At 45.2% G+C, this 12,496-nt stretch overlaps 1 protein-coding gene across 5 annotated transcripts in view; it reads left to right on the top strand.

The window, feature by feature from the left end:
* The window catches only part of ANK1 (ankyrin 1), a 189,724-nt gene that overhangs the window by 136,586 nt on the left and 40,642 nt on the right, over window positions 1-12,496 (top strand). For all 5 annotated transcript variants that reach the window (XM_039853545.1, XM_039853547.1, XM_039853546.1 and 2 more), the window contains exons 17-24: window positions 3,040-3,237; window positions 5,472-5,570; window positions 7,303-7,401; window positions 7,650-7,748; window positions 8,832-8,924; window positions 9,333-9,405; window positions 11,054-11,147; window positions 12,294-12,372. In XM_039853545.1, the coding sequence (XP_039709479.1) occupies window positions 3,040-3,237; window positions 5,472-5,570; window positions 7,303-7,401; window positions 7,650-7,748; window positions 8,832-8,924; window positions 9,333-9,405; window positions 11,054-11,147; window positions 12,294-12,372 (834 nt within the window). The remainder of the gene's footprint in view (window positions 1-3,039; window positions 3,238-5,471; window positions 5,571-7,302; window positions 7,402-7,649; window positions 7,749-8,831; window positions 8,925-9,332; window positions 9,406-11,053; window positions 11,148-12,293; window positions 12,373-12,496) is intronic.

Here is a 12,496-nt window from a genome sequence, read left to right as displayed (position 1 = left end):
CCCAGTGCTCAGCCAGGCCACAGGGGTCTGAGTGCTGCCTCTACAGAGGCAGTCGTCAGGGTAGGTGGATGTGTGGTTCCAGCTGACACCTGCTGACTTCATGGGGATGCAGCCAAGTCAGGGAAAAATCAGCACCAGCCTTCAGCTTGTCTTCCCTCCTCAGAATGGATGCTCATCTGAATTTTACAGCCTCACTTTTCTGTAGACACAGTGTCTCCCAGACGCCCCTATCTCCTTGGGCTCCTGTCCCTGACACTGTTGTAGCAAAGCCCACGTCATTGTGTAGATGGAACATGTGGCCCTGCTTAGATGTGACTTACTCCTGCCTCTAAAAATAAAAAACTGGACTCCTCTCCTCCTCGTACCCCTCCTTATATAAAAGAAGTCGGAGCCAGGTCTATGGTATTTAAAGAGAGTTTTATCCAAGCACAAATGCTGTACAGATGGGTTTTGTTTCCATGGCAAAAAATAGTTTACCAAGTCGTCTGGCAATTTTGTAGAATTTCACATGCAAATCCTTCTGCACCCAAACCAAACCCTCCCCTTTCTAATTTTGATGCTAATGTTGTTTCAAGCAGATCTCTCTCCAGAAACATGCCTTTGGATGAGCTCATTTCCTCGGGAAAGCAGAGACTTTTACTGGCACCTAGCCCTCCCTAACCTCTCCTTGACCCTCTTGCCTCCCTGCTCCTTGTCTTTGTCACCAACAGATGGTCATTCATTCCCTTGTGTCCTGGTTTGAGGGAAGCTCAGAGAGCAGTTCCTGTCCTGAGATGGACAGTTCTTCTTGTATCTGGGCTTTAACCAGGGTCGTCTGGCAGCCCGAGTCACCTCCAGGGCCAGCTTGCCCTTTGGCAGGAAAGGGTGTTATCCTTGCCATTGTGGACATCCACAGCTGCCCAAGTGGCCCGGGACTACTGATTACACTTCCATGAATATACGTCAAATTGCTTGAGTTACTACTGTCCTTTGACATTAAAAGAAGTCCTCACGGTGATTGTTTGTGTTCAGCTGCTTCCTCCCATTTTATCCTAACAGCTGCACTGAGAAGTAGACATGCTCCAGTGCTCATTTAGAGAGGATGAGCTCCGTTTAGGGATGGCTCCAAGTCTCAGGCTCGATCCACTGGACCACCCTCTTTTCTTTGCTCTGTTTTGATAGAGTATGAAAATCATTTTGTTTAATTAATTTTGTTATAATCAAAATACTGATCTTGCTATGGGAATATAATCTACAAAGAAGATTTAATGTTTTCTCATAACATAATCAAATTAAAAAGGAGAAACACACAAATGAATTATCTTACATAATTATCTAAAGGGAATGATTTTTAAATTCATTTTAATTCTTTGGGTAAATTGCAATTTTTCATTTCCCCGTAAAATTTACTTTACAGATAGATCTTTCCCTGTGCCCCAGTGCTATAAAACTGGGATTTTTACCATATTGGTCAGCCCCCTTTCTCTCTTTTCCTCTTCCTGATCAGTGATCCTGGCAGAATCAGAAACGATGGTTTCTCCAGTAAGACAATGGCTGGCAGAGGAGACTCAGTTCTCTGGGACAGCCAGAAGAATGCTGGCCAGTGAGGGAGAACCATATGCCTTATGCCATCTGCTCTGGGGCTGGGTGGTCATGTGCTTAGAAAGTCATGGGTCCTGCTCAGAGGTCCACAGGCCTGGCATCCCCTTTAGCCCAAGATGCTCTGGACCTGGCTATTTTAAGGAGGGTTCCTGGACCAGCAGCATCAGCCTTACATGGGAGCTTGTTAGAAATGCAAAATCTTTGGCCTCCCTAGGCCTTCTGAGTCAGCATCACATTTTAACAAGATCCCAAGTGATTTTAGACACGCTGAAGTTTGAGAAGCACTGCTCCAGCTGATAGAACCTGGAATCTGGAGTCAGACAGCCAGACTTGGGTCATCTGTTATTCATTTACTATGTGACGGTAAATGAGGCACTTAGCCTCTCAGAGAATTGGCTTTTTTATCCACAAAGTGGGGTAATAATAAAAATGCCTGCCTTATTTGCTGTTCATGGTTGTAGTGAAGCTCAAAAGGGATAATGTAGGTGAAAGTGTTTTCTAACAGTGATGACCGAAATCACTGTTACCTGTCTGCAATGGAATAAGGAGCTTGCTACAGAATATAAACCCATGTACTGCTTCCTTCATTGAGAAATTCTTCCTACCAAAAATAAAAGATAGAAGAAAAGCCAGCTGAATAACAGTGTGTAGTGACATAGCTGATTTACTCTGAGGCCAGCTCCATCTCACTGTGGACTTAAAACATCTTTTAAACCAGTGTGCTGCAAACTATACAAAGGTTTATTACTTTTATACCTTAACTTTGGAAAGCACCTTCCCATTATTGTATTTGATCTGTTCAACGACTTTAAGAACAAGGTAGGTGTTATTGTCCACTTTTAGTGGCTTAAAAAGTACAAAACAAAGTCTAGCGGTTGCTGAATATCTTACCCCCATCGCACGGCTAGTTGGAGTGAAGCAGACTGACTCCTCATCCCCAAGTCGCTCACCGGGTGCATGTCTTCTTATCCTGCCTGCCTAAACTGGCAACCCTAGCGGGACACTTGGCCCAACTGCACTTGGAAAGAAGAAGGGCTCTATTCCTTTTCCTTTATGAATGTTGGAGGGTTGGTTCTTAATATAGGAAGAAGGAAGTGGGAAACTTTTATTTTCTTACTTACCTAGCTTTCTAGTTGTGCTATAGGCCTAATTGTATCCTAGCATCTATTGGTGGCAGCATTTCCTGCACAGCAGTTTGTCAGAGCGTGATAACAGAAAATAGATGGTGAGAAAAGGTACAGGACCTTTGCTGGCTTGGGCGAGGGTGAGGGTGGGCTCTCCAAATCACACAGATGAGATTCGTTTGTTTACTTAAGCTGCGCTGGGTGACACCAGCCCTGCTCAGTGGGTGTCCAGCAGGCCAACAACCAGGCCTAGCCATCCTTCGGAGGATTTAAAATTTAAGGCGAGCACTTACATTGACAACTCAGCATTCCTGTAACCATTCTTCTGTTTCAGAATGGCTGCACCCCTTTGCATATCGCTGCCAAGCAGAACCAGATGGAAGTAGCCCGCAGTCTGCTGCAGTATGGGGCGTCAGCTAATGCAGAGTCGGCGCAAGGCATGACACCTCTTCACCTGGCTGCCCAGGAGGGTCATGCAGAGATGGTGGCTCTGCTACTCTCCAGACAAGCCAATGGTAACCTGGGGAACAAGGTAAACATGACACCTTTGGATTAGCCCTGAGTCTCAGTAATGGCTTAATGTTAGCTAACTAGATATTATGTCTGCATATTGAGCACTCACTGTGTGCCCAGGTTCTGAATTAGGGTGTGTGTGTGTGTGTGTGTGTGTGTGTGTGTGTGTGTAATCCTCACAATAGTCTTATGTAGATTTTATCTTAGTTTCATAAATTAAAAATCAGATTCAGAGAAGCTTTTTGCCTCAAGATTGCATGATTCCGAGCCTATCTGATGCCAAAACCTTTGCTTATTCTTTCAAAATAGATTGGCTCAAGAATCTGCAAAAAGGCCAATATTAAAATCCATAGCACACTTTCCCAAATATAGGCCAGTGTTACATTCAGGAATGTATTAAGTAAGTTGATACTAATTCTGTGGGGAAGTCATTTTTTTAAATGCCGACCTATATATCAAACTAGGAGTTCTCAATCTGTGGACTGTTAACATATGAGTCTGAAGACTTCCAAGATTGAGCACAACATTTTGGGAAGATAGGCATGTGAGAATTTTTCTGGGTGAAGTCTTCACAGTTTTCATCAGCTTCTCAAAGGAATGTATGGCCCAAGAAAGATTAAGAATCACTCCTTTTAAAAAATAGTTTTATTGAAATATTATTTACATACCATAAAAATCACCCTTTTTAATTGTACTTTTCAGTGGTTTTTCGTATATTTTAGAATTGGGCAACTATACCACTATCTAATTCCAGAACATGTTCATCACCCCGAAAAGAAACCTCATACCCATTAGCGGCCACTTCCCATTTCCCCTTAACCCCCTGGTCCCTGGCAACCACTAATCTATTTTCTGTCACTGGAATTTGCCTATTCTGGACATTTCATATGAATGGAATCATATAATATGAAGAGCTGCTTCTTTAGATAATAAAGGAACATAATACAGTTTCAGAAAGACAAGCATTTTAAGAGTAATAAGATTTCTTAAAACCTGTAGCTCCATTAGCTCTTTTTATATGCTTTTGGATGGGTGACTCCTAGGAGAGAAGTGTTATGGTAGGATCATTGTATTGGATGGGATTCTTGGTTTCTTCCTTGTGCCATTTAAAGCAAGATCTGCCTTAAGGGTGATAGTGATACTCTGGAGACATCCTCACGCATCTGCTCCCAGTCCTCACGGGGCAGATTGCTGTGTTATCCCAAGAACCAGGCAAGGCAGGCAGAGGCTTAGGATGACCGAGGGATCGCTAATTGTGGCCTGTTCGCGCTTCAGCCAGCCCCACAGGCCTGAGGGAGATGACCTGTCTGCTCAGGCTTCATCTGGGCAGAGACACTGCTCATGGTCCTGTGGTCAGCCTGGCAGAAAGTGCAGAAGGTGGAGGAGGGCAGGCAGAGTCCCTGGGGAAAGGACGGGCCTGGCCACTGCCTCTGAGTGCAGAGGAATTGCAGCTTTCTTCTTCTCACAGTTAGTAAAGTGAACCGAGGTTGGAGACAGAGGAGAGAAGACTTTTCTGACATCCTGGTGGGAGTGTACACATATCAAAGAACATTTCTGGTGCATTACTATCCTCATGAGAAAGCTGAGATGAGAACTCCAAGAATATGGTGTTTTTAGTCCCAGCAAGACCATCCTTTTTACAGCGTAGCGCTGGCTGTGATCTAATCACACGCTACATTTAAATGACACAACAAGTTTTCAACAAGTTTTCATATGTGTTTTCTCAAGTGATCCTTACTTTGCCCTTGAGATCAGTCAGGGATAATCGCTATTTTCTAGATAAGGAAACCAGGGCTCTAAAGTTCATCTTGAATCTTGGAAGTAGGAAATGTTATAATTGGAAAGTACCGTTAAGTTCATCTAGTTCAGAGGTCAGCAAACTGAGGCCTGTGGACCAAATCCTGCCCACCACTTGTTTGTGTAAATACAGTTTTCTTGGAACACAATAATGCCCCATTCGTTTACATATTGGCTGTAGCTGCTTTCTCGCTATAACCTCCAGAGCTGAGTGGCTGCAACAGAGACAAGAGCCTAAAATATTAACAGAAAATGTTGCTGACCTCTGATTTAGTTTAACCACCTCATTTTTCAGATAAGGGTGTGAAAGAAAAGGAGCTGGAAGAGCTTTGTCCAAGGTCAAATAGCTGGTCGGTGGCTGCAGAGCCAGGTTCAACTCCCAGAAATCAGTGCTCTTTCACTGTGGTCTGGAACTCTTTACTGGCTACAAGATGATGAACTTCTTTTTCTTTCCAGGGTGGACTCACGCCTCTCCATCTGGTAGCACAAGAAGGCCACTTTCCAGTGGCAGACATGCTGATCAAACACGGTGTCACGGTGGATGCCACCACGCGGGTAAGGCAGGCAGCCGCAGTTCTGTCCTCGTGGGCTTCCCCTCCCTCCCTCCTTGTGTGCACTGTGGGTCCTGCCCAGTGCCTGCCTCCCTCACGCTTCAGAATTGACTCCTCCACGGAGCTCTGAAACCCCAAAGCTCCAGTGGCACATTCTTCCCTGACACTTCCTAGGGATGACAGTGGAGTTTGAAGACACCAATCCTAATTACCTCACTTTCCAGTTGGGAATTTTGAATTTTGCTAGATCTTTGAGTCTCTAGTAAGAAAGAAACTGAGAAGAATGTTTAATCATGATTCCAAGTCCTGTCTTACACGAGCAGGGTGTCAAAATGTCAGACTTCCCAGGATTCAGTCAAAAATTTAGCCCCTTTTATTCCAGCATTTGGTTAAATTCAATTCAGCTTTCTTTGAACCTCTCTGTGAGCGAGGAGCTCTGTGAAGGGGCTGAGGATAACCGAGTGCACAGCACAAGCAGATTCAACACAAGCAGCAGAATCTGCCTCAAGGTATTTGCATGGAGGTGACTGTCAGAGGCTGGAACAGACAAGCGACTGTGATATCAGGTGTGCAAGAGGCACTGGAGAACCGCAGCGCAAAGGGATGAGAGTGTTTCCTTTTGAAGGAGCCTTCATGAAAGAAGTGGCATTTCATTCCTTTTTAACATAAGGCAACTGCATTAAAAGGAAGGCGCAAAGTAACGCCCCTTCCAGCCTCAACCCGTTCTGGGGTACCACAGGAACACTGATCAACAACGTTGTGTTGAAATATCACTGAAAAAGATCTAGAAACTGTTTTACTGCCAACCGTCTGTAGCTTCAACAGGAATCTGCTTGAAAACCAAGAATGCTCTGGACTTTTGAGGCTTCTTTTGTGGGCCCAGTTTAGTCTTTTTGGATCCTGCCCTAAGAGATCTTGTACTGTGGGTTAGAACTTGGGGGTGGTCAAACGATTCAGAGGGCTTTGGTTTGTCGGCCTCTAGAGGTAGCACCAAAATATTCAGCAGAACAGATTCCTTGAAAATTAGCTCCTTTGCAGCCAAAACACAAATAAATACCTAAAGCCGACTCATTTCAAGCAATAACCAGTTCCTATAAATTCCGTTACACTGCCACTCAGTAACTCAGACAGCCTTTTGGGGGGTTTTACAGTGGGCTTTAACCTTTCTAGTCGAAAGTCTAGTCAGGTCTGCTCTTGTCTGGGTCAGCAAATGATCTCCATACCCCCATCTGTCCTCATCTGAACCCACGTCCCAGCAAAGGGCCCGATGGCTGCTCCTTCCTTGGAAGAACCCTCTTGGCTTCTGTAACCCGAATCTCCTGGTTTTCCTCCCGTCTCTTGGCTGCTTCCTCACAGTCGTCTTTTCTGATCTCCCTCCAAGTGTGGCCCCACTTTTTCTCTCTACGCTGATGCTAGCTGACCTCGCTCATCTCCAAGGCTTTATGCCTTAAGTTCTTCACAGGGCTCAGGGTCAGTTTTCCAGCTGCCTACTCTGCATCTCCATGTGGCTCTTTCCTAGGCATCTCGAACTTCACTTGTCTGACATCGAGCCCTGTGTCTTTCCAGGTCAAAGGTATCTGACTGGCCACGGCAGTATGGCTTATACCTCAGAGCAGCTGTCAACCTTCTGAAGGGTTTTCCCATCCATTCTCTCTTTTAATGAGCCATAACTCACAGTGGCTCTTGGTGGGCCCAGAAGCCCTGCTGGTCACCCATTCTCTTTTCTTGCCTTTCAGATGGGTTATACTCCCCTTCATATGGCCAGTCATTATGGAAATATCAAGCTGGTGAAGTTTCTGCTTCAGCACCAGGCAAACGTCAATGCCAAGACTAAGGTACAGGGATGCCTGAGACCTGACTCCTATACTGATGCTTTTTAAGTGCCAAATCAGGATGCAGCCAGAATGACTGGGCACGCTTGGGGCTATGCCACAATTTTAAGCTTTGACCCTAGAAGAGGAAATAGAGAAAATGCACTTTTTATGTTGGATGTAGAAGATAAATAGTCTCTGTAATATGTGGGCAGTTATTTATTTATGTCAGAGCTAGCTAATCCCGCCAAAATGCCTACCTTGTTTTATAGCTAGGATACAGCCCTTTGTACCAGGCTGCCCAACAAGGACACACAGACATTGTGACACTGCTTCTCAAAAACGGTGCTTCCCCAAACGAGGTCAGCTCGGTGAGTACCCACCCATTTCCTGATTGCAGAAAACTGCTTTTGTGGACAGTCCTGTGAGATGTCCTTAACCACTGAGCCTCAGGTGACCCTCATTGCACACCTAGGACCTGGGCAGGATGCAGGACAGTAAAGCTGCAGCTGCCTGGGTCCTGCTGGCCACAGGGTGCTGTGATTCGTTTCTCTTTCTGGTGAACTGAAGGTTATCTTTTCAAGTACCGATCACTCTCCCCATTTTATTTTTGCTTAACTATTGTTGAAATTGTTTCTAAAACATGTGAAGCTGCTTTCAGTATGGTACAAATGAACAAAACCAAATGTCTTGCGTGGTTCATGATGTTTCAGGACCTCAGGGCTGTCTTTAGCAGGTTTCACTAGATTATCACCATAGCTGCTTCCAGCTCAGAAAGTGTGCAGACCTTTGGTTGTAGATGTGGTTTCTAAAATTATAACTGTAGATGGGGCTGAATCTATATGGGGTCCGGGCACATCCTGGAACTAAAGAATTTAAAATAAAAAGCGTCAATATCAATTTATTGTCACTTCGCTCTTTCTCTTAAAATCAGAGCAGAAAACATATCCCTCTTCTATTTCTGGTGATTTGTGATTTCTAATTGGCCTGAAAGGAGTTCGTTGATATACATGGATCACTTTAACTGTTTTAGTGCTCAGTTACACCCAAAGAACTGGCGATGAGAGCAGTGAACAGCATTGCCCTGTAGCTGCATGTAGCTAAAATCACATTCGGTGCCTTCCTAACCCATTCCTTCCCAATTGGTTCCGTCTTGGCAGTTCTTCACTTGTCCAGGCAAGATTTCAATGCTCTCATTTCAAGGCGCCCACACTCAGGGCTACAGATTTAAAGCATCACTGCCTTTCTCTCTCTCATACCCCGTCATATGTCTAACATGCGTCTGGGCTCACACACGTACAGGGGTCTTGCTCCGGGCTGCAAGATGCAGTCTGTCCACTTAAGACCTTTCTGAACATTTAGAATGTGAGCTTGGTCTGTGTAAAGTGGGCGGGCTTTTCTCCCAGACTTCGTTCCCTTGTCTGATCTCACCCTCTCTCTGCGACTTTTCCCAGGATGGAGCCACACCTCTGGCAATAGCCAAGCACTTGGGCTACATTTCTGTAACAGACGTGCTCAAGGTTGTCACTGATGAACCCAGTATTGCGGTATGTCTGCTTCTCCCCTGCACCCTCACCCCCGAACACACACAGCCTGACAGAGAGGGTACTCCTTCGGGTCACTCTCAGAGGTGGAGATCTTCTGGGGTTCTAGGACAACTGAGAGAAAGAACCCCTGCAAAGGGCATGGAGTTGGGGTGAAGGGTGGGAGGGGGTTCGGTCTCCTCCATCAGAAGGAATTGTACTGCCACCTAGTGGCAGGAGAATTTAGGGGCGTGACCAGACTTAAGGGGGCAGTAGCATCAGCTTCCAGGCTGAGAGCTCTGATTTTCTTCATTTGGGGCAAATCTTCTTTCCCACCTCCTTGTCTCCACAGTCTTGACCAGGTTTCTGCTGGGTGGGTGAAAGGGCCCACTGCTCTATTTGGGTTGAATTCTCTGCTTTTTCTCATTTTAGTTGGTCAGTGACAAGCACTGGATGAGTTTCCCTGAGACAGTAGATGAGATCCCGGATGTCTCTGAAGATGAAGGTAAAACCTGGGATTTAACGAGAGTCTGGGTAAATCAAGGGACACGTGGGGCTCTGAGCACTCCCTGAGTGCTTCCTGCCATGTTGTACTCAGGGGTCCTTATAGCACACCCAAGTTCTGCGGGTCTGTTTTGAAATCAGAGAACTGCTTTTAAAAGATGTCATTTGTTATCGAAAATACTCCTTTAATGTAGTTTTAGGAGAAAGAAACCTACATCTTGGAGGTTAAAATACAAAATCCAATGAAGTTTTATAAAATATATGTTTTCATATATTATGCATAAAAATATGATTCCACTTAGAACAATTCTCAGATCTACAAAGAATCATCATAAATTTGGCCCGATGCTTTCCTTGTGCTTGGAATGAATAACGAGCTGTTTATTTTAAATCAGTATGTAGTCCTTTTAATAAGCTGCTTTTCTGACCACATAATGGGCCAGTAAGTTTGGGGATATATCCATTATTATGAAATTGCTATAGTTTAAACTTCTATGAATCACAGAGTGCTTGTAGTATTTTTCCTGCCCCAGATAAGCCTATCTCCTCACTTAAGTTTGAAGGGAATTCTCGGGATGTAAATGGTGTGGTTAGACTGGGTTATTTCCCTGGCCTTTGGTTTAATAACTTTGTCAACTGGATGATTAAAGTTCTCTTTGTATCCCCTTTCGTAATATGCCTCTCACTTTAACTGACTTCAATCCTGTCCTTTCTTAAACTTGGCTCTTCTTCGCTTTCCAGGAACTGCTCATATAACTATAATGGGTATGAAACACTTTCTGTTCCCTGTGGTCCTTTCTCACGAGTGCATTTCACCCTAAGCAACCCAAGCTCTCACTAATCCATTCCTGCTTTGCACCCTCCTCTGACAGCTAACAATACAGAGGCAGGAGCTTGACTAAAACAGGAAATTCACACTCATAAGATCCATGTCCTGGTGGGTAGCTCCCGCCTGTCCATCTCTGTGTCTGTGCTCATGCCACTGTGTTTGTGATCATAACTGCATGAGCTGTCGTTATTCCATTCTGTCAGCTCCAGATCACAAAGCCAGGACACTCAGTGCTAAGTGACAGTAAATGACACTGCAAGGTCAAGGGCTCCAACTCCAGTTTAGCAAGGAGGGAGAAGCAAAGAGGCAGTCTGGGTTGCAGACATAATTTGAACCTCTTGGTAATGGGCTTAGGAAATAATGAGGTTCCAGCTGCCGTATTACAAAAAAACCCTACAGCCCTTCAAAATGAACAGATTCAGTTTCGTTGTAGTTTATTCTTCTGTGGTGTGCGTGTTGAAAAGAATAGAAACAGCGCTTTCTTTGGTGTCAATGCACATGCTACAAGGGCTGTTTGGAAGTAGAATTTGAGAAGGTTCAAAGTGGAAGCAGAGAAGGTTCTTTCTGTTTTGTTTTGTTTTTTGTTTTTTTTTTCTTCTACAAAGACTGGTACAGACTAAGATGTCAGGAGCTGGCTGCCCTGCTCTGTATATCAGGGCTGGACGAATAGGACGAGTTGAAGACATTGCTAGTGATCCCCTCCGAGCATCAGAGACCTTCCTCCACTCATCAACATTGAGAGGAGGACCAGGCAAAGCACTTTTTAAAAAGAAAGAGGAAATCTCCATCGTGTCACTCACTTAAACTTGTGTGGTTTCAGGGGAAGAACTTGTTGGCTCCAAGGCTGAGAAGGATTCCAGGGATGTAGATGAAGAGAAAGAGCTGCTGGATTTTGTGCCGAAGCTAGACCAAGTGTAAGAAGTGCTCCCGTGAATGGCCGAGGCCCAGCCCTGGAACTCAGAGTAGAAGCATTTCAGAGCAAGGAAAAGACACAAGAAGACCAGGGCCTGGGTGTGCCAATGACAGGGACGGAATGCTCATCGGCTGGACCGTGGGTCCAGCACCTTAGGAGAAACTAGCTCTGTACCTTGGCTGCCCGGCAGAGGCATGGAGCCCTCTCTTACAGCATGCTGTCCAGTAGTGTCTCCCCTCCTCTTCCGGTATCCCTGCCTCCCGCCTTTCTCCCTTGCCTCGTTCACAGTCTCATACGCACACCCCCTCTCCCTCTCATGCACTCTCAGCTTCTTGCCAGAAAAAGCCACTGAGGAAAATTCACCTTAGAAACCGTTGCCAAGCTAAACGCAAACACTGACCACACCCCTCCGTCCTCATAGCTCATTAGGGGGAACCCACAGAGGGTCTGTATCTGCCCGGAACACATTTCTCATTCCTCCCTGTGACGCTGTGAGTTATTCTGCAGTGGGTACATTAGCACACAGGGGTATTTCGCGACTAAATCTAAAAGTGACAACTGTGTAGAAACACTGAGCCCTCGGTGTTTTCAGAAAAGGCAGACATGTGACAGCTTAGTGCCATGGCTTATACAAAACAGGGCAGTGAAACAAGCAGGAAGTGAAATGATGAGAATATGTAATCAATTAGTGTTTAATGAACATCAGTTAGAAAGAAATTCAAGACTCAACTCCCGATCATAAAGAACCTACAGATTTATTTGGTAGGATCAAAACACACATCAAGAGGTCATATAGCAATGCAGAATAAGGTGTTAAGGCCAGAGTGAGGATTCTATCAGCAAGGGCTCTAAGACTAAGAACCGGGGTGATGCATGCAGGGGAAGATTTGTGGAGGAGGCACGTCCTTCAGTGAGGTCGTGAAGGACAGGGGCCCTGGGGAGAGGCTTTGAGTTGAAGGGAAGAGGCTGGTCAGCATGTGAAGATTGAATTGTATTGCATGTGCGAGTAGGGGGTTCAGGCTGCAGTAAATGGGGCAGATTGGGTAAGTTATAGGAGTACAGAGGTGTTTCACTTAGGCCTCCCATGGAAGATGGGGTCTACTTAGAAGGATCATCTCTTTGATTTCTCAATGTTCTTGGAACACAGGGTGGAATCTCCAGCCATCCCGAGGATTCCATGCGTCACACCTGAGACAGTGCTGGTCAGATCAGAAGAGCTGGAACAAGTAAGAAGCATCATTTCTCTTATTTTCCTTTCTGCAGAGAGCAGGGACCCTGGGACAATAATCGCTTTGAGATGACCTGCCGTACGATAGGAACTAAAAGTTGAAAAGCTTGTAGCATTTACCA

The sequence above is a fragment of the Pteropus medius genome, unplaced genomic scaffold, assembly GCF_902729225.1.
Source record: "Pteropus medius unplaced genomic scaffold, Ma_sr-lr_union100, whole genome shotgun sequence".
In the NCBI taxonomy this organism is placed as follows: domain Eukaryota; kingdom Metazoa; phylum Chordata; class Mammalia; order Chiroptera; family Pteropodidae; genus Pteropus; species Pteropus medius.
The sequence above is the reverse complement of the archived record's forward strand: the minus strand, read 5'-3'. Positions and strand labels throughout refer to the sequence as shown.